This window comes from Taurulus bubalis, assembly GCF_910589615.1.
Source record: "Taurulus bubalis genome assembly, chromosome: 12".
Taxonomy (NCBI): domain Eukaryota; kingdom Metazoa; phylum Chordata; class Actinopteri; order Perciformes; family Cottidae; genus Taurulus; species Taurulus bubalis.
Genome location: NC_136600.1, coordinates 28,083,661 through 28,105,008, shown reverse-complemented (window position 1 = coordinate 28,105,008; position 21,348 = coordinate 28,083,661). Strand labels below are relative to the sequence as shown.

The 21,348-nt window shown below is 46.3% G+C and overlaps 1 protein-coding gene across 1 annotated transcript in view; it reads left to right on the top strand.

Annotated features, from left to right (window-relative positions):
* The window catches only part of LOC306744815 (CREB-regulated transcription coactivator 2), a gene marked incomplete at both ends in the record, with an annotated part of 45,786 nt that extends 27,642 nt beyond the window's left edge, over positions 1 to 18,144 (top strand). Inside the window, 9 exons of the mRNA XM_079227502.1 lie at positions 470 to 549; positions 910 to 959; positions 6,026 to 6,294; positions 8,075 to 8,511; positions 9,304 to 9,561; positions 9,637 to 9,840; positions 12,363 to 12,434; positions 12,988 to 13,198; positions 17,954 to 18,144. Coding sequence (XP_079083628.1) covers positions 470 to 549; positions 910 to 959; positions 6,026 to 6,294; positions 8,075 to 8,511; positions 9,304 to 9,561; positions 9,637 to 9,840; positions 12,363 to 12,434; positions 12,988 to 13,198; positions 17,954 to 18,144 — 1,772 coding nt within the window. The remainder of the gene's footprint in view (positions 1 to 469; positions 550 to 909; positions 960 to 6,025; positions 6,295 to 8,074; positions 8,512 to 9,303; positions 9,562 to 9,636; positions 9,841 to 12,362; positions 12,435 to 12,987; positions 13,199 to 17,953) is intronic.
* Positions 18,145 to 21,348: the final 3,204 nt, after the last annotated feature.

Genomic DNA, 21,348 nt, shown 5'->3' with positions numbered 1-21,348 from the left:
GGAGACCCAACACAAGAGGGACTGGGTGAGAGGGAGAGCCTCCATAGAGCTCCCTGTGAGACACTGAAGACATGCAAGCACACATTTAGGTTCTAGTATGAAGGTCTGTCCCAGCAGCTTCTTCAGAACCAGAACCATGTATTGCCACGTGTGTTTTCACGTACAAGGAATTTGTCTTGGCAGGTGGTGCATAACAAACAATAAACAATAGACACAGTGCAAAACGAAATAGGAGCATGACATTTACAATTCAAACGTAGAATATAATCTAAAACAAAGTGCACAGATGACAGTACTTTAGACAAGGGGAATGTCTTTAAATATAAGTAGTGAAGGGCTGTAACCTTCACACACATTACTTGGCAACAGAGGTCCTTTGGTTTCCTCTCTTACTCATTGCACAGATCCAAACTGAAAGCAGTCTGAGCTTTGTGAGAGTAATGAATGTGACATGAAGTTTGTCCCTCAGTGTTTCCGTACCCGGTTCCCCCCATTGAAGAGAATGTGTTGGACGAGGGCAAGCTGCTCAAACCCTGGGACACCAAGAAGGTACGCTGCATTGTGTTGTTGTTCTTCTAATCTCTTTCATTCATATTTGCCTGTCGCTACAGATTGTCACATTTCATATTTAAATAGCTGTTACTGACCTTTTAGTCATTTTGTTTTTTGGCGGCACCACAGACAATATTATTATTATTATTATTATTATTATTATTATTATTATTATATTAACAATGACTATTTTATTTTTACCTTAAGTTTATCATTGAACCTCTCAACATGTGAAAATGGGGTTTGTAAAGTGTTCTGTAAATTATTATCATTATCATAATCATTTAGAAGTCTGCATGGTTCAGTTTTTCAAAAGGTAAATAAAAGACAGAAACAACATTTATTTTCTCTCTCCAGTTGCCTCTGTTGTCTTCCCGACCCAAGTCCTGTGAAGTCCCTGGCATCAAGTGAGTTACTAGTGTTACTGGTCTACCGTGTTGTTACTGGTCTACCGTGTTGTTACTGTTGGACCGTGTTGTTACTGTTGGACCGTGTTGTTGCTGGTGTACCGTGTTGTTACTGTTGTACCGTGTTTTTACTGTTGTACCGTGTTGTTACTGTTGTACCGTGTTGTTACTGGTCTACCGTGTTGTTACTGTTGTACCGTGTTGTTACTGTTGTACCGTGTTGTTACTGTTGTACCGTGTTGTTACTGGTCTACCGTGTTGTTACTGTTGGACCGTGTTGTTACTGTTGTACCGTGTTGTTACTGTTGGACCGTGTTGTTACTGGTCTACCGTGTTGTTACTGTTGTACCGTGTTGTTACTGGTCTACCGTGTTGTTACTGTTGTACCGTGTTGTTACTGGTCTACCGTGTTGTTACTGTTGTACCGTGTTGTTACTGTTGTACCGTGTTGTTACTGGTCTACCGTGTTGTTACTGTTGTACCGTGTTGTTACTGGTCTACCGTGTTGTTACTGTTGTACCGTGTTGTTACTGGTGTACCGTGTTGTTACTGTTGTACCGTGTTGTTACTGGTCTACCGTGTTGTTACTGGTGTACCGTGTTGTTACTGGTGTACCGTGTTGTTACTGGTGTACCGTGTTGTTACTGTTGTACCGTGTTGTTACTGGTCTACCGTGTTGTTACTGGTCTACCGTGTTGTTACTGGTCTACCGTGTTGTTACTGTTGTACCGTGTTGTTACTGGTGTACCGTGTTGTTACTGGTGTACCGTGTTGTTACTGTTGTACCGTGTTGTTACTGGTCTACCGTGTTGTTACTAGTGTACCGTGTTGTTACTGGTCTACCGTGTTGTTACTGGTGTACCGTGTTGTTACTGTTGTACCGTGTTGTTACTGGTGTACCGTGTTGTTACTGTTGTACCGTGTTGTTACTGGTCTACCGTGTTGTTACTGTTGTACCGTGTTGTTACTGGTCTACCGTGTTGTTGCTGTTGTACCGTGTTGTTACTGGTCTACCGTGTTGTTACTGGTCTACCGTGTTGTTACTGTTGTACCGTGTTGTTACTGTTGTACCGTGTTGTTACTGTTGTACCGTGTTGTTACTGGTCTACCGTGTTGTTACTGGTCTACCGTGTTGTTACTGGTCTACCGTGTTGTTACTGTTGTACCGTGTTGTTCCTGGTCTACCGTGTTGTTACTGTTGTACCGTGTTGTTCCTGGTCTACCGTGTTGTTACTGTTGTACCGTGTTGTTACTGGTCTACCGTGTTGTTACTGGTGTACCGTGTTGTTACTGGTGTACCGTGTTGTTACTGGTGTACCGTGTTGTTACTGTTGTACCGTGTTGTTACTGGTCTACCGTGTTGTTACTGGTGTACCGTGTTGTTACTGGTGTACCGTGTTGTTACTGTTGTACCGTGTTGTTACTGGTGTACCGTGTTGTTACTGGTGTACCGTGTTGTTACTGTTGTACCGTGTTGTTACTGGTGTACCGTGTTGTTACTGTTGTACCGTGTTGTTACTGGTGTACCGTGTTGTTACTGGTGTACCGTGTTGTTACTGTTGTACCGTGTTGTTACTGGTGTACCGTGTTGTTACTGTTGTACCGTGTTGTTACTGGTCTACCGTGTTGTTACTGGTGTACCGTGTTGTTACTTGTGTACCATGTTGTTACTAGTGTTACTGGTCTACCCTAGTGTTACTGGTCTACCGTGTTGTTACTGGTGTACCGTGGTGTTACTGGTGTACTGTGGTGTTACTGGTGTTACTGGTCTACCCTAGTGTTACTGGTCTACCGTGTTGTTACTGGTGTACCGTGTTGTTACTGGTGTACAGTGGTGTTACTGGTGTTACTGGTCTACCCTAGTGTTACTGGTCTACCCTAGTGTTACTGGTCTACCGTGTTGTTACTGGTCTACTGTGCTGTTACTGGTCTACTGTGCTGTTACTGGTCTACCCTGGTGTTACTGGTGTACCGTGTTGTTACTGGTCTACCCTGGTGTTACTGGTGTACCGTGTTGTTACTGGTCTACTGTGCTGTTACTGGTGTACCGTGTTGTTACTGGTGTACCGTGTTGTTACTGTTGTACCGTGTTGTTACTGGTCTACCGTGTTGTTACTGTTGTACCGTGTTGTTACTGGTCTACCGTGTTGTTACTGGTGTACCGTGTTGTTACTGGTGTACCGTGTTGTTACTGTTGTACCGTGTTGTTACTGGTGTACCGTGTTGTTACTGGTGTACCGTGTTGTTACTGTTGTACCGTGTTGTTACTGGTGTACCGTGTTGTTACTGTTGTACCGTGTTGTTACTGGTGTACCGTGTTGTTACTGGTGTACCGTGTTGTTACTTGTGTACCATGTTGTTACTAGTGTTACTGGTCTACCCTAGTGTTACTGGTCTACCGTGTTGTTACTGGTGTACCGTGGTGTTACTGGTGTACTGTGGTGTTACTGGTGTTACTGGTCTACCCTAGTGTTACTGGTCTACCATGTTGTTACTGGTGTACCGTGTTGTTACTGGTGTACAGTGGTGTTACTGGTGTTACTGGTCTACCCTAGTGTTACTGGTCTACCCTAGTGTTACTGGTCTACCGTGTTGTTACTGGTCTACTGTGCTGTTACTGGTCTACTGTGCTGTTACTGGTCTACCCTGGTGTTACTGGTGTACCGTGTTGTTACTGGTCTACCCTGGTGTTACTGGTGTACCGTGTTGTTACTGGTCTACTGTGCTGTTACTGGTGTACCGTGTTGTTACTGGTGTACCGTGTTGTTACTGTTGTACCGTGTTGTTACTGGTCTACCGTGTTGTTACTGGTCTACCGTGTTGTTACTGGTGTACCGTGTTGTTACTGTTGTACCGTGTTGTTACTGGTGTACCGTGTTGTTACTGTTGTACCGTGTTGTTACTGGTCTACCGTGTTGTTACTGGTCTACCGTGTTGTTGCTGGTCTACCGTGTTGTTACTGTTGTACCGTGTTGTTTCTGGTGTACCGTGTTACTGGTGTACCGTGTTGTTACTGGTGTACCGTGTTGTTACTGGTGTACCGTGTTGTTACTGTTGTACCGTGTTGTTACTGTTGTACCGTGTTGTTACTGGTCTACCGTGTTGTTCCTGGTCTACCGTGTTGTTCCTGGTGTACCGTGTTGTTACTGGTGTACCGTGGTGTTACTGGTGTACCGTGGTGTTACTGGTGTACCGTGTTGTTACTGGTGTACCGTGTTGTTACTGGTGTACCATGTTGTTACTGGTGTTACTGGTCTACCCTAGTGTTACTGGTCTACCGTGTTGTTACTGGTGTACCGTGGTGTTACTGGTGTTACTGGTCTACCCTAGTGTTACTGGTGTACCGTGTTGTTACTGGTCTACTGTGCTGTTACTGGTCTACCCTGGTGTTACTGGTCTACCGTGTTGTTACTGGTCTACCGTGTTGTTACTGTTGTACCGTGTTGTTACTGTTGTACCGTGTTGTTACTGTTGTACCGTGTTGTTACTGTTGTACCGTGTTGTTACTGGTGTACCGTGTTGTTACTGGTGTACCGTGTTGTTACTGGTGTACCGTGTTGTTTCTGGTGTACCGTGGTGTTACTGGTGTACCGTGTTGTTACTGGTGTACCGTGGTGTTACTGGTGTACCGTGGTGTTACTGGTGTACCGTGGTGTTACTGGTGTACCGTGGTGTTACTGGTGTACCATGTTGTTACTGGTGTACCATGTTGTTACTGGTGTTACTGGTCTACCCTAGTGTTACTGGTCTACCGTGTTGTTACTGGTGTACCGTGGTGTTACTGGTGTACCGTGGTGTTACTGGTGTTACTGGTCTACCCTTGTGTTACTGGTCTACCGTGTTGTTACTGGTGTACCGTGTTGTTACTGGTGTACAGTGGTGTTACTGGTGTTACTGGTCTACCCTAGTGTTACTGTCTACCGTGTTGTTACTGGTCTACTGTGCTGTTTCTGGTCTACCCTGGTGTTACTGGTGTACCGTGTTGTTACTGGTCTACTGTGCTGTTACTGGTCTACCCTGGTGTTACTGGTGTACCGTGTTGTTACTGGTCTACTGTGCTGTTACTGGTCTACCCTGGTGTTACTGGTCTACCGTGTTGTTACTGGTGTACCGTGTTGTTACTGGTCTACCGTGTTGTTACTGTTGTACCGTGTTGTTACTGGTGTACCGTGTTGTTACTGTTGTACCGTGTTGTTACTGTTGTACCGTGTTGTTACTGGTGTACCGTGTTGTTACTGGTGTACCGTGGTGTTACTGGTGTACCGTGGTGTTACTGGTGTACCGTGGTGTTACTGGTGTACCGTGGTGTTACTGGTGTACCGTGGTGTTACTGGTGTACCATGTTGTTACTGGTGTACCGTGGTGTTACTGGTGTACCATGTTGTTACTGGTGTTACTGGTCTACCCTAGTGTTACTGGTCTACCGTGTTGTTACTGGTGTACCGTGGTGTTACTGGTGTTACTGGTCTACCCTTGTGTTACTGGTCTACCGTGTTGTTACTGGTGTACCGTGTTGTTGCTGGTGTACAGTGGTGTTACTGGTGTTACTGGTCTACCCTAGTGTTACTGGTCTACCGTGTTGTTACTGGTCTACTGTGCTGTTACTGGTCTACCCTGGTGTTACTGGTGTACCGTGTTGTTACTGGTCTACTGTGCTGTTGCTGGTCTACCCTGGTGTTACTGGTCTACCGTGTTGTTACTGGTGTACCGTGGACACTGGTCCTGGTTTCAACTGGACGCTGGTTGGGGTTTTATCTAAGACCTGCTCTTGCCTACTACTCATGATATGAATCATTATGCCATATACATTGAATGCGTTATAACTTTGTTGTGTTGTTCATTCTGGTCACATGACATCTATTGTCATTCTTAGGAGAGTTTGGGATTTTGGGCGATGCAAAATAAATTCAGTTATAGTTAGAAGACGACAAAGTGGGATCGGATCAGGAGTTACTAAAGAGTTGAACTGTATTAAATATGTCTGGAGCCATTCATTCTATGAGACTTCTTAATGATAATTTTTCAGCATGTCTTAATGCCCATGTTAATGCTCTGTGTCCTCTTAGTATCTTCACATCCCCGGAGCAGCCGTCCACGCCGACTCACGGCATCCCGCCGGGGCTCAATACCGGCGGCTCGCTTCCCGACCTGTCCAGCCTTCACTTCCCCTCCCCGCTGCCCACACCGCTTGATCAGGACGAGCCCAGCTACCCAGGATCCTCCTCTCTGAGCGGGGGCGGCAGCACAGGGAACCTGGCCTCCACCCTCACTCAGCTGGGCATCAATGTCGCCAACGTACAGGGAGGCAACGGCAACTTCCACCACCACACACCAGGTACAGTCTGCAGCAGCATGTTGACTGAGTGTCTTTGAGGACCGAGACAAGTTCTGATTGGTGTTGACATTTCATTATAGATTAGAAAAACAATGAAGGGAATCCAGTCTCAGTGGGCTGACCTGCTTCCATTTAGCAGGTCTCTGTTTCTGCCTTCATTCTTATGGCAAGGTCACTTCAGGACGGTTTTCAGTCAGCGTTCAGTTCCTCGAGCAACAGCTTGAAAAGACAGCTTCCTGCTGAGGGGGTCTGGATCCAGGTCCGAGCTCAGTGACTCATGTGAAGGTTAGCAGAGGAAGTATGTGGGTGAGAGTGGAAGAGATGATGATGATGTACGGCTCTACGTTCAGCCTTCAAAGGTTGTGTGCAGTCGGAAAATGTTTCATCGTTGGTGAGGTGACTGAGCGACCGCAGGCAGGAAGCTGTTGCAGCCGCTTCTCTGAACCCGAGTCTGAATCCTCTTGTTGCCCCCGAGGTCCACAAGGGGAATCTGAAACACTCAAGTTGTTAGCATTTAGTTTGAATGCGTAAGAGGAATGTCAAACATGTTATATTGTTACTTGACAATATGATGAAAACACTCGCTGGAGCTGCAGGTCTTGTTCCTGGCTTTGGGCCTGAAGCAGGTCTGAGAGTAGACCCGAGCTGTGGATTGGAGGGAGTATATATACTCAGGTGTGTACATCGTCTCTTCAGTGTCTTCACTTTTATTCATAAAATAATCTTGTGTTCTCTGAAAGGTTTCAGATGCATTACGAACTGTGTGGAGTTTGAGCGTCTCACCAAAATATGCTATTGAGTTGCATCATGGGAATTGTAAGATCCAGACTTGGCTTTTAGAAATAAAACCCTTTTGCTGCTTTCCCTTGTCTCGCTAGTCCACTCAACGAAAGAGACAAGCAACTATAAGTTGCATCTGAAAGACATTTATCAAGGAAGAGTGACAAATATCCACTGATTTCACAGTTTCCCCTGTGTTATATTATTGTTCACAGAATATTTCACTTTGTCTCTTTGTAAAACATGTTTAGTCGTAGGACTAAGATGGGGACATGGGGCTCCTGTCTGGTGTCTTTACTTTTCCTGACGTGGTCACCAGTCTGTGGCGGGAGGCCAGGTGCTCACAGGTGTTTGTTTGCCCCCAGGTGCTCACAGGTGTTTGTTTGTCTCAGGTGTTCACAGGTGTTTGTTTGTCTCAGGTGCTCACAGGTGTTTGTTTGCCCCCAGGTGCTTACAGGTGTTTGTTTGTCTCAGGTGTTCACAGGTGTTTGTTTGCCCCCAGGTGCTCACAGGTGTTTGTTTGTCTCAGGTGTTTGTTTGCCCCCAGGTGCTCACAGGTGTTTGTTTGCCCCCAGGTATTCACAGGTGTTTGTTTGCCCCAGGTGCTTACAGGTGTTTGTTTGTCTCAGGTGTTTGTTTGCCCCCAGGTGCTCACAGGTGTTTGTTTGTCTCAGGTGTTTGTTTGCCCCCAGGTGCTCACAGGTGTTTGTTTGTCTCAGGTGTTTGTTTGCCCCCAGGTGCTCACAGGTGTTTGTTTGTCTCAGGTGTTTGTTTGCCCCCAGGTGCTCACAGGTGTTTGTTTGCCCCCAGGTATTCACAGGTGTTTGTTTGTCTCAGGTGTTTGTTTGCCCCCAGGTGCTCACAGGTGTTTGTTTGTCTCAGGTGTTTGTTTGCCCCCAGGTGCTCACAGGTGTTTGTTTGTCTCAGGTGTTTGTTTGTCCCCAGGTGCTCACAGGTGTTTGTTTGCCCCAAGTGCTCACAGGTGTTTGTTTGCCCCCAGGTCTCCTGGCGTCTCTACAGAGCACGTTCAGTAGCCCCTCCCTGCAGTCCTCGCTCAGCAACCCCAACATCCAGTCCTCGCTGAGCAGCCACTCCTTCTCCAGCTCTCTAAGCTCCGCCTCCCTGCACTCGTCGCTCAGCAACCCCTCGCTGCAGTCGTCTCTCAGCTCCTCCCCCTCATTGCCGTCTTCCCTCAGCAGCCAATCGCTGCACTCCTCCCTCAGTAGCTCCTCCCTGCAGTCGGGGTCCACCGGCTACAGCTCCAGCTCCGGCTACTCGCCACTGCTCATTGGACAGGGCCAGCCGTCACTCAGCACGTCGCCACGGAGACGGGCACAGCTCTCCCCGCTCATCCTGCCCATGGGGGCGGAGTCACGGAGGCATCACTCCAAACAGTTCTCCCCCACCATCTCGCCCACGCTGTCCTCCATCACACAGGTATCATACAAACTGTCCTCCATCACACAGGTATCATACACACTGTCCTCCATCACACAGGTATCATACACACTGTCCTCCATCACACAGGTATCATACACACTGTCCTCCATCACACAGGTATCATACACACTGTCCTCCATCACACAGGTATCATACACACTGTCCTCCATCACACAGGTATCATACACACTGTCCTCCATCACACAGGTATCATACAAACTGTCCTCCATCACACATCCGGTGTTGCTTCATAGATGAGAAATCATCACGAATAATTCACAACTAGAAAGTGCATTTCCTGCTGAAAATGTGTTGGAATGCTGAAAGCTGACATATTGGAAAAAACAGACAGACACACAATGCCTGTGTGTCTGTGGGTCTGTGTGATTTTAATGATACAAAATGAAATATGATGCTGTGATATTGTTGCATAAATAAAAGCCGTTGTTTGAAGAAACAAGACATTGGTGTTAAATAGATATTATTATTGAACTGTATTGCTTGCAGATAGTTTAAATATTTAATTATTTCAAAGCTCAATTTAAGATGATTATTCTAAAACAGAGAATAAAATATTTAAGAAAGAATAATGTATGTATTACTTCGAGTGTCATTATTAACGTGACACGGAGACTAAGAGAGCTAATTTTCTTCTTTTTTTGGTAGTTTCAAAACTGCAGCAAAGACAACTTTTCATTGTGATGTGATCACATCGGCACCGTTAATAAATATATATTAATAAATATATATTAATAAATATATATTAATAAAAAACCCTAACCCTCCTAGGGCGTCCCTCTGGACACCAGCAAACTGCCTCTGGACCAGAGGCTCCCTCCTTACCCACTCAGCCAGTCCCACCAGCACCAGCCCCTCCCCGGTCTGCAGGGCTCCCAGCCGGGCCAGCAACCCTCTCCGATGAGCCAGCACCACCAACAGCTGCACCGCCTTCAGCAGCCGCGGCCTAGTGCTCAGCAGCAGCAGCAGCATCTCCTGCAGAACCTACGCAACTCTCAAAACCAGCACATGCAGCAGCACTTTGGATCAGTAGGTCGATTGATGGATTAAAATATATTACATTCTCCAGTTCAGCTTACAGAGTGAGTCCGATGCTTTTCTCAGCAGCAACAGAGGCCGATGGAACAGCAGGCGAACACGATGAACTCGCAGCTGATAAAGAACGAGAGGCCGCCAGATCAGTGCGTGCAGAGCTCCTCTCAGTGTCAACTCAAACAGGAAACGGAGCAGCAGGCGGAGCAGCACCAAGCTGTCGGCCTTCCACAGCTCCAACAGATCAGCCACAACCTGGCCACCGACCTCTACAACGTAAGTGACTACAATGTAAGTGACTACAACACTGTGAGAAACATTTACAACGTAAGTGACTACAACACCATCAGAAACATTCACAATGTAAGTGACTACAACACCGCCAGAAACATTCACAATGTAAGTGACTACAACACCATCAGAAACATTCACAATGTAAGTGACTACAACCCCGTCAAACATTTACAACGTAAGTGACTACAACACCGCCAGAAACATTCACAATGTAAGTGACTACAACACCGCCAGAAACATTCACAATGTAAGTGACTACAACACCATCAGAAACATTCACAATGTAAGTGACTACAACCCCGTCAAACATTCACAATGTAAGTGACTACAACACCGTCAAACATTTACAACGTAAGTGACTACAACACCGCCAGAAACATTCACAATGTAAGTGACTACAACACCGCCAGAAACATTCACAATGTAAGTGACTACAACACCGCCAGAAACATTCACAATGTAAGTGACTACAACACCATCAGAAACATTCACAATGTAAGTGACTACAACCCCATCAGAAACATTCACAATGTAAGTGACTACAACACCATCAGAAACATTCACAATGTAAGTGACTACAACACCATCAGAAACATTCACAATGTAAGTGACTACAACACCATCAGAAACATTCACAATGTAAGTGACTACAACACCGTCAGAAACATTCACAATGTAAGTGACTACAACCCCATCAGAAACATTTACAACGTAAGTGACTACAACACCATCAGAAACATTCACAATGTAAGTGACTACAACACCATCAGAAACATTTACAATGTAAGTGACTACAACCCCATCAGAAACATTTACAACGTAAGTGACTACAACCCCATCAGAAACATTCACAACGTAACTGACTACAACCCCATCAGAAACATTTACAACGTAAGTGACTACAACCCCATCAGAAACATTCACAATGTAAGTGACTACAATCCCATCAGTAACATTTACAATGTAAGTGACTACAACCCCATCAGAAACATTTACAACATAAGTGACTACAACCCCATCAGAAACATTCACAATGTAAGTGACTACAACCCCATCAGAAACATTTACAACGTAAGTGACTACAACCCCATCAGAAACATTTACAACGTAAGTGACTACAACCCCATCAGAAACATTTACAACGTAAGTGACTACAACCCCATCAGAAACATTCACAATGTAAGTGACTACAACCCCATCAGAAACATTCACAATGTAAGTGACTACAATCCCATCAGAAACATTTACAACGTAAGTGACTACAACACCGTCAGTAACATTTACAACGTAAGTGACTACAACACCGTCATGAAACATTTACAACGTAAGTGACTACAACACCGTCATGAAACATTTACAACGTAAGTGACTACAACCCCATCATGAAACATTTACAATGTAAGTGACTACAACCCCATCAGAAACATTTACAACGTAAGTGACTACAACCCCATCATGAAACATTTACAACGTAAGTGACTACAACACCGTCATGAAACATTTACAACGTAAGTGACTACAACCCCATCATGAAACATTTACAACGTAAGTGACTACAACCCCATCATGAAACATTTACAACGTAAGTGACTACAACCCCATCATGAAACATTTACAACGTAAGTGACTACAACCCCATCATGAAACATTTACAACGTAAGTGACTACAACCCCATCAGAAACATTTACAACGTAAGTGACTACAACCCCATCATGAAACATTTACAACGTAAGTGACTACAACACCGTCATGAAACATTTACAACGTAAGTGACTACAACCCCATCATGAAACATTTACAACGTAAGTGACTACAACCCCATCATGAAACATTTACAACGTAAGTGACTACAACCCCATCATGAAACATTTACAACGTAAGTGACTACAACCCCATCAGAAACATTTACAACGTAAGTGACTACAACACCGTCAGTAACATTTACAACGTAAGTGACTACAACCCCATCATGAAACATTTACAACGTAAGTGACTACAACCCCATCAGAAACATTTACAACGTAAGTGACTACAACACCGTCAGAAACATTTACAACGTAAGTGACTACAACACCGTCAGTAACATTTACAACGTAAGTGACTACAACCCCATCATGAAACATTTACAACGTAAGTGACTACAACCCCATCATGAAACATTTACAACGTGACTACAACCCCATCATGAAACATTTACAACGTAAGTGACTACAACACCGTCAGTAACATTTACAACGTAAGTGACGACAACCCCATCAGACATTACAGTATAAAGTACAATATTTACCTGTGAGATGTAGTGGAGGAGAAGTAGAAAAAAGAAAATATTCAGCAGGAAATACTAAAGAGGGTAATAGAAAGAAACTGAGAAATATGTGTTAAAGAGTGAGAGTAAAAATTAATGCTTTCTAGAAACTTTACAAAAAATAGCAATGGGGAGAAAGAAAGGGGGATGTTGTTTTAGGTTTTGTTGTAAACAAGATTTATATTCCATGCTTTCCAGGATGCCTTGTTCAACTCTCTACTGGACGACCCCTACCTGAGTCTACAGCTCACGGGCAGATCCACCCACCAGGTAACCAGCACTGTCACAGTGTCTGAAGGGAGCATGATGTCACCACTGGTCTCTGAAGGGAGCATGATAATAGATGGCATGTGACCAGAAGGACAATAGATGGCATGTGACCAGAAGGACAATAGATGGCATGTGACCAGAAGGACAATAGATGGCATGTGACCAGAAGGACAATAGATGGCATGTGACCAGAAGGACAATAGATGACATGTGACCAGAAGGACAATAGATGGCATGTGACTAGAAGGACAATAGATGGCATGTGACCAGAAGGACAATAGATGGCATGTGACCAGAAGGACAATAGATGACATGTGACTAGAAGGACAATAGATGGCATGTGACCAGAAGGACAATAGATTTTACTCTTGGATGTTTACTCTTCAACACTTCATCCTTCAGTTTATCACAAACATTCATCATCAACACAGCTGGACATTTTTACTAGACAGGAAGGGGATGAAAAACTGTAACTAAAGCTGTCAAAAGAAATAAAAAGTACAACATGTCCCTCTTGATGTAGTACAGTCAACTCTCCTTCTCTTTGCTTCAGTTCCCAACAGAGAACCAGGGGGACTGTCTGTCCCTGAGCCACAGCGGTCTGAGCCACAGCGGTCTGAGCTGCACCAGTGACAAAAACCAGTACCTCAACACCCAGGCCCACCTGGACCTGCAGGACCCAGTGGACCAGCAGGTCCTCAACAACCAGAACCAGAACTATGGCCGGGACGGGCGACACAACGTGCCTAACATCATCCTCACTGGTGGGTTTATTCAGTTAGTTTAGTTTGAGTTAGTTAGTTTGGGTTAGTTTAGTCTATTCAGTTAGTTAGTTTGAATTAGTTTGAATTAGTTTAGTTTGAGTGAGTTTAATTTGAGTTAGTTTAGTTCGTTTAGTTTGAGTTAGTTTAGTTTGAGTTTTTGTTTAGTTATTTTAGTTAGTGCTGATCGGTATTCACTAGAGGAGATCAACGCTTTTTTGGATGACACTTTTAACAAATCTGTAATCCTGACTGATCACTTTCACAACATTGAAAAGTTCATTCAGTCTGTCGGGGCGCTGAAGAAAGAGGTGGGTTATGAGGCTTTGGACGAACGGAAGCGTTTCCGTCTGAAGAAACACATCACAAATTTGAGGGAGGCAAGGAAAGTTAAAACTGGAAAAAAGGTTAAAACGCCTCCCATTAGAGGTTTTCCAGGCACGTCCAACTGGTAGGAGACCTGGGGAAGACCGAGGACACGCTGGAGGGATTATATCTCCCGGCTGGCCTTGGAACGCCTCGGGATCCCCCAGAATGAGCTGGAAAGTGTTGCGGGTGAGAGGGAAGCCTGGGTCGGCCTGATGGACCTGCTGCCACCGCGACCCGACCCCGGATAAGCGGCTGATAATGGATGGATGGATGGAAAAAGGTTAAAACGACTAAGGGAAAATGATCATGTGTCACACGGGTTATTTCATTGGCTGTTTACTTCTGGTCTTGAACTGTCTCCTTCTCTCCTCTGACCTCTTAATGCAGAGCTTTAATATAGGGTCGCTAAACATCAACGGCTCAAAGGAGCAGAAATAATTGAAGTCACGAAACAAAAAAGGTTGGGCCTCCTCTTTTTGCAGGAAACCCATACCACTCCTTTAGATGAGGTAGACTGGGGTTTATGGTGGGAGGGTTCATGCACCCTGAGCCACGGCACCAACCTCAGCGCCGTAGTAGCCGTGCTCATTAAAACGGCGGTGAACGCAACTGTCCTGTCGGTCACCGAGGTGGTGAAGGGTCGTCTGCTGGTGGTGACGGCAGAGATAGAGGGCTCGTTTTATTGTTTTGTGAACAGCAGGAGCAGCTGATCATAGGGGGGGATTTTAACTGCACACTGGACTTCACCATGGACAGGAACCGTGAGGAACCACACGCACAGTCGGCTCACACACTCCACAATGTCGTCACTCATTTAGATCTGCTGGTTGCCTGGAGAGTGAAACATCCGCTGGCTAGACAGTACACCTGGGTGAGGGTCACCAACGACAGGGTGAGTGCAGCTAGGCTGGACAGAATTTATATCTCGAGCAGCCTTATCTCCAGCATTAAAAACAGCACTATCAGTCAGGTTGGGTTCACTGACCATCACCTTGTGAGTATAGGTTTGATAACCTCCCCAGGGGAAAGGGCCTTTTCCTACTGGCATTTTAATAACACTCTTCTGCACGACAGCACTTTTTGTCAGGTTTTTGGCGTCCTTTGGCAGCACTGGCAAGCGGAAAAGGTGCGCTTTGACTCTCTGAAGCAATGGTGGGAGGTAAGAAAAGCGCAGATCCGGGTGTTTTGCCAGCAATATACTGCAAACACCACTGCAGTAGTAAAGTCTGCAGTCAAAGACCTGGAGGCGAGCATAAAAAACATTGAGGATAGGTTTCAGAGGGACCCAGATCCTAGTATAGGTCAGCTGCTGAGGGACAGGAGGATGGAGCTGAACTCTTTCCTACAGGAGAGAGCGAAGGGGGCTCTGGTTAGGGCCCGTTTTCTCCAGATGAAGGACATGGATGGCCCAAGCTCTTTCTTTTTCAAGCTAGAGAGAGCGACGGCACAGAGGAAGCAGATGTCCTGCCTGAAGCTCCCAGGAGGGAGGGTAACCACCGACCAGAGGGAGATGAGGACCCATGCCACAGACTTCTACACAGCATTGTTTGGGGAAGAGCAATGCTGTCAGGAGAGCCGCGAGGAGCTTCTGGAGGGGCTACCACATCTCAGCCCAGGGGACATGTCTGTGCTGGACGGGGAGCTGACCCTGGAGGAGCTGACGGTTGCGGTGGGCCAGCTGGCATCGGGGAGGACCCCGGGAATCGACGGCCTCTGCACTCAAGCCCTTTTGGAACATCATCGGTCCGGACTTCCATGGCGTCCTGATGGAATGCTTCAGGGCCGGATCGCTCCCTGTTTCTTGCAAGAGAGCAGTACTTTCTTTGCTGCCTAAGAAGGGCGATTTGGCTCTCCTCAAGAACTGGAGACCAGTAGCCCTGTTCTGCACGGACTACAAGGTGCTCTCTACACAGTCTTGCCTTTGAACCAATGCTCTGCAGGTTGAGAAGTCGGCTCGGGGGTTTGTCACTGCCAGGGTCCTCTAGCCTTTGTCGTCCAATCACGGTGTCAGCGTATGCGGACGATGCAAGCTTCTTCATCAGGGCCCAGGGAGATGTCTTGTTACTACAGGAGACATTGTCACTTCATGAAAAGGCCTCTTCTGCACGGGTGAACTGGGCAAAATCGGAAGGCTTATTGTTAGGACGGTGGATGCAGCAGGTGGTGCCTCACCTGCCCGGCGGTCTTCAGTGGGGAAAGGAGGGTTTGAAGGTGCTGGGTGTGTTTTTGGGAACAGAGGGCTTTAAAAACAGAACTGGGAGGGAACTGAGGGGAAGGTGTGTGCCCGTTTCTCTAAATGGAGATGGTTATTGCCCCAGCTGTCCTCTAGGGGGAGGGTTCTGGTTGCTAACAGCTTGGTTGCCTCAACTCTGTGGCACAGACTTATCGCTCTGACACCACCAGGAGGCCTCATAGCAGCAGTACAGAGGTTGGTTGTGGACTTTTTCTGGTCTGGCCGGCACTGGATTCGGGCGGCGGCCCTCTATCTGCCTGTGGAAGAGGGGGGGCAGGGGCTCATTGACATCCAGTCCAGGATCCTTACCTTTAGACTCCGGACTGCGCAGAAGCTGCTGTACGACTGTGGCCCCAGCTGGATGGACACTGCCCGACTGCTGCTGAGGAGGCTGGGCGGCTTGGGTACGAAAAACAGCTTTTTCTCCTGCAACCAGAGGAGGTGGACTTGGCCGGGCTAACACCGTTCTACCACTCTGTTCTGCAGGCCTGGCAGGTCTTTAACATCGCCAGGGACCCCAATGAGACTCCAGGCGTGTGGCTGCTGGAGGAACCGCTGTTCTTCAGTAATTTTATAAGGACTCAAACACTGCAGTCTGCCAGCCTGCGGACACGCCTGAGAGAAGCCGGCTGCACCAAACTGGGGCACTTGGTGAGCATGTCATCGACGGCAGCAGGCGTGGCCGCGTTCAGGCAGAACACCAACATTGTGTCGGTCAGGCTGGCTGGAAAAATAGTGGAGGAGGTCTTTGCTGAACTGCCGCAACACCTGAGGGCAGCTGCAGGACGCCATGCGCTGACGGGGCAGTGGGACGAGGAGAGCGACTACATCCCCCCCACTCTGCTCATCGCCCCAGCGGTGGGGGACTGGCAGGAGGGAGGAAACCAGCTGCTGTCGTTCAAAACCCCCCGTCTGGACAGCTTTCAGGCAAAGGGGAAAAGGGCAATCTATAAGATCTGTGTGATAGTGGTGAAAGTGGTGAACGTGCGCTCGCTGGAAGGGGTCAGGGAGTCGAGGTGGACCGGCTTTTTTGGCCCGGCTTTTTCCCCGAAGGGCAGCTGGAGGTGCTTGTACAAAATGCCCGTTCAGAAGCGGACAGCAGACCTCTAGTGGAGGGTTGTACACGGGGCAATAGCCACAAACAGATACCAGGCGCACCTGGACCCTCACATTGGGGAGGAATGCGTTTTCTGCTGTCAGACTGAGACCCTGGAACACCTCTTTGTTCAGTGTCCTCGGCTATCAGTACTGTTTGAACTATTGAAAGTATGGTTTCAGGGGCTTGGAGAGGGGTTTTCCATGTATATGTTTATTTTCGGGCCAAAATATTCCCCAAAAAAGAAGGCTGTACACACGCTGGTGAACTTTCTGTCCGGCTCTGCAAAGCTGGCTATCTGGCTGACGCGGAAGAATCGGGTAGGGGGTTCCGGTACTGAGGACCCGGCGCAAGTTATGAAGGGACTGTTGAAGGCCCGACTCAGGGTGGAACGCGCCTATTACAAGGCAATGGACGACATGCAGGCTTTCAGGGACAGATGGGCTACAGGGAGCATTTTATGCTCAGTGGACGCTGCTGGAGAGCTGGTGGTGAACTATAGAGTGTTTGTTCTTGTTCGGTGGCTAAGGTCTTGTTTGTTCGTCTAGTATTTTTGTTTGTTTGTTTTCAAGTGATGTTTTAGAGAGTTTTGTTTCACTGCAAATAGTGGAATAAAGGAATTTTTAAAACCAAACCTCCCTCTCTCATCTCTTCCCTCTCTCTCTCCGCTCTCCCTCCTCCCTCTCTCTCCTCTCTCTCTCCTCTCTCTCCTCCCTCCTCCCTCTCTCTCTCCTTCTCTTCCCTCCTCTCTCCTCTCTCTCCTCTCTCTCTCCTCTCCTCTCTCCTCCCTCTCTTCTCCGTCTCCTCTCTCTTCCCTCTCTCTCTCCTCTCCCTCCTCCCTCCTCTCTCCTCTCTCCTCCCTCTCTCATCTCTTCCCTCTCTCTTCTCTCTCTCTTCCCTCTCCCTCTCTCATCTCTCTCTCATCCCTCCTCCCTCTCTCTCTCCTCTCTCATCCCTCCTCCCTCTCTCCTTCTCTTCTCTCTCTCTTCCCTCTCCCTCTCTCATCTCTCTCTCATCCCTCCTCTCTCTCTCTCTCCTCCCCCCCTCCTCCTCCCTGCAGGAGACTCCCCCCCAGGCCTGTCCAAAGAGATAGCCAGCGCTCTGTCCCACGTCCCGGGCTTTGAGATGGACCCGTTCTCCCTGGAGGATCCCCTGAGGATGGACCCGCTGGCTCTGGACCTGCTGGACGGAGACCTGATGCTGGCCGACCCGGCGGTGGAGGACTCCTTCCGGTCCGACCGGCTGAAGTGACCCAAGAGAGGCCCGGTCTCAGACCTGTGTCCGGGGTCTGAGAGAACCGGAGGAGGGGAGTCTTAACCCGCTATGCTTCAAGTCCAGAACCGAGTCCAGAACCAGGTCCAGAGCCAAGACGTTTCTCTTTGGGCATTAGCTTGTGAGTCTGTTCAGGAATAAAGCGCTTCACGTCAAACCAGCAACCCCTCGTCATTCATGACCCGTGGATCCTCCTGAAGATTGGAATACTTGAGCTTTTCTTTGGATCGAGGACTAAAAGCTTTTCTTTGGATCGAGGACTAAAAGCTTTTCCTTTTAATCTTCACAAATAGACTTTCTTCTTCTGAATGAAACGAAAATGTTTCTTTCTGCGGTAAAACGGCTCGATCGCCCGTTCCTCAGCAATGTTGGTTTTTCTTATTTTTATATATATATAATAATTCATTTCAATGCATCTGTATCAATACTTCCAGCGAATCAGAAGAGTTTGTCCCTCCCACGTCAGAGACATGAAGTTCATGTTTTTACTTTAAAGAATCAAACCGGTTGGAACGTTTGACCTTGAGGTCTCACGGATCTGCCAGCGCCGGTCTGAACCCGGTTCCCCGTCACAGAACCAACTATGCATCGTTTATGGGCCTGATACTTGATCCAGAAGGTTCTGCCACCGGAGCAGAAGGAACCACGTGGTTCTCCCGTCTGGAAGCCTGACGTCTGAGACGTTCTTAAAGAGACACACACTTTACCCCCAAAGTGCCAAAAGCCAATAACTAGTAGGACCATTATTTTATCATCAATTAATCTGCCAACTATGTTCTCAATTCATTGTCTACAAACAGTGAAAAATGTCCAAGGTGACGTCGCCATGACAGCGTGACAACACCGTGTCCCTTACGGTGTACTCTGTGTAACCTGTGTACTCTGTGTACTTTGTCATGTCTAAATCATCTTTGTCTGAAAGCTTCATCATAAAACCCAAATGCAGCTTTTGGAGATTAACCTTTGACCCGTCACTGTGATTGACAGCCCTAAGCCCCGCCCCTCTCTACCTGCATTGCTGCACCTGTGTTTAGAGCATAAATACATAGTTTTATGTAACCTAAATATTATTAATATTTTGACTATAAAGTTGTATTTTTAAACCAAAGTGGTCTAAATCTGTATGTATATAATTCTTCAGATAATATCTTTAACAAAAAATGAATAGAGTATAAATATTTAAGATGAGAGAAGAAGAAAACAGAACTTTGTGGTTTGTAAAATTCTTTAGGTTTAAAGTTCAGTCCCTTTTAATTCTATATTTCACATTTATCCTCCAGTACTGAAGGGTTTCCCAACATGGGGGCAGGACCCCCATTAAGGGTCGCAGGAAAGAAAAATGAAGATTTTTTTTTTTAGTATTATAAAACATATCTGAAGATTATTTCGGGGAAGAAAACACTTTTTAGTAGAATAGGTCGTAAAAAGTGAACTTATGCACCGAACGTTATTTATTATATTGATTTGTCAACAAAATAAAAACTCAGAGGTTTGATCAGAAATATTTTTTTATTTGGTACAAAATCTTAATTTAACAAAAATCCACCAAATCCCAAAATGTAATGAAAGGAATTCTGTTGTTTTGGTTCTGTTGCATATTTCCCGTGTCATAGTTCTGTTGCATGGTTCCTGCAGTATGGAGGGTTCTGTTGCATGGTTCCTGCAGTATAGAGGGTTCTGTTGCATGGTTCCTGCAGTATAGAGGGTTCTGTTGCATGGTTCCTGCAGTATAGAGGGTTCTGTTGCATGGTTCCTGCAGTATGGAGGGTTCTGTTGCATAGTTCCTGCCGTATGGAGGGTTCTATTGCATGGTTCCTGCAGTATGGAGGGTTCTGTTGCATGTTTCCTGCCGTATGGAGGGTTCTGTTGCATGGTTCCTGCAGTATGGAGGGTTCTGTTGCATGGTTCCTGCAGTATGGAGGGTTCTGTTGCCTGGTTCCTGCAGTATGGAGGGTTCTATTGCATGGTTCCTGCAGTATGGAGGGTTCTGTTGTATGGTTCCTGCAGTATGGAGGGTTCTGTTGCCTGGTTCCTGCAGTATGGAGGGTTCTATTGCATGGTTCCTGCAGTATGGAGGGTTCTATTGCATGGTTCCTGCAGTATCAAGGGTTCTGTTACATGGTTCCTGCAGTATGGATGGTTCTGTTACATGGTTCCTGCAGTATCGAGAGTTCTGTTGCATGTTTCCCGTGGTATGGAGAGTTCTGTTGCATGGTTTTTGCGGTCTGGAAGATTTTGTTGCTTGGTTTCCGTGGTATGGAGGGTTCTGTTGCAGGGTTCCTGTGGCATGGAGGGTTCTGTTGTAGGGTTCCTGTGGCATGGAGGGTTCTGTTGTAGGGTTCCTGTGGTATGGAGGGTTCTGTTACAGGTCCAGAAAATTTCGGAAACGTTTGGAAACTAAGTGGACTCAGAGAGTCTGAAGGAAAACAGAAGAAAAAACTATAATGCCTTTTTAGATTAGAAACCAGAAGTCATAAAAAATCAGTCGTGTGCCTGAAGTTTGGAGGATTGTGTTCCTTGTGTCCTCTGGAGGACAAACCACAAGTCAATCATGTCTGTATGTCCCCTCAAACCACAAGTCAATCATGTCTGTATGTCCCCTCAAACCACAAGTCAATCATGTCTGTATGTCCCCTCAAACCACAAGTCAATCATGTCTGTATGTCCCCTCAAACCACAAGTCAATCATGTCTGTATGTCCCCTCAAACCACAAGTCAATCATGTCTGTATGTCCCCTCAAACCACAAGTCAATTAGTGTATGTATGTATGTATGTATGTATATATGTATGTATGTGTGTGTGTGTGTGTGTGTGTGTGTGTGTGTGTGTATATATATATATATATATATATATATATATATATATATATATATATATATATATATATATATATATTATCCCATAATGTACGTGCGTGTGCGTTGTTATGCAATACACCTGTTGCAAGTTACCATGCAGTTCCAGGCTCTGCCAGTAAGGGGAGCTGGTGACCAGCAGGGTAGTTGTGTGTCTGTGCGCACTAGGGATCAGTTGAAGGCCATATTTCCTATATTTTTCAATTTTTTTTTATTGATGTTTGATAATAATTGCTCTCATATTAGTTAGTTATTCCTGTTCGTATAATAAATCCACATTCTGCTTATTGTGCTTTGTATTTGAATAATAAATTGACTTTTTGTTTC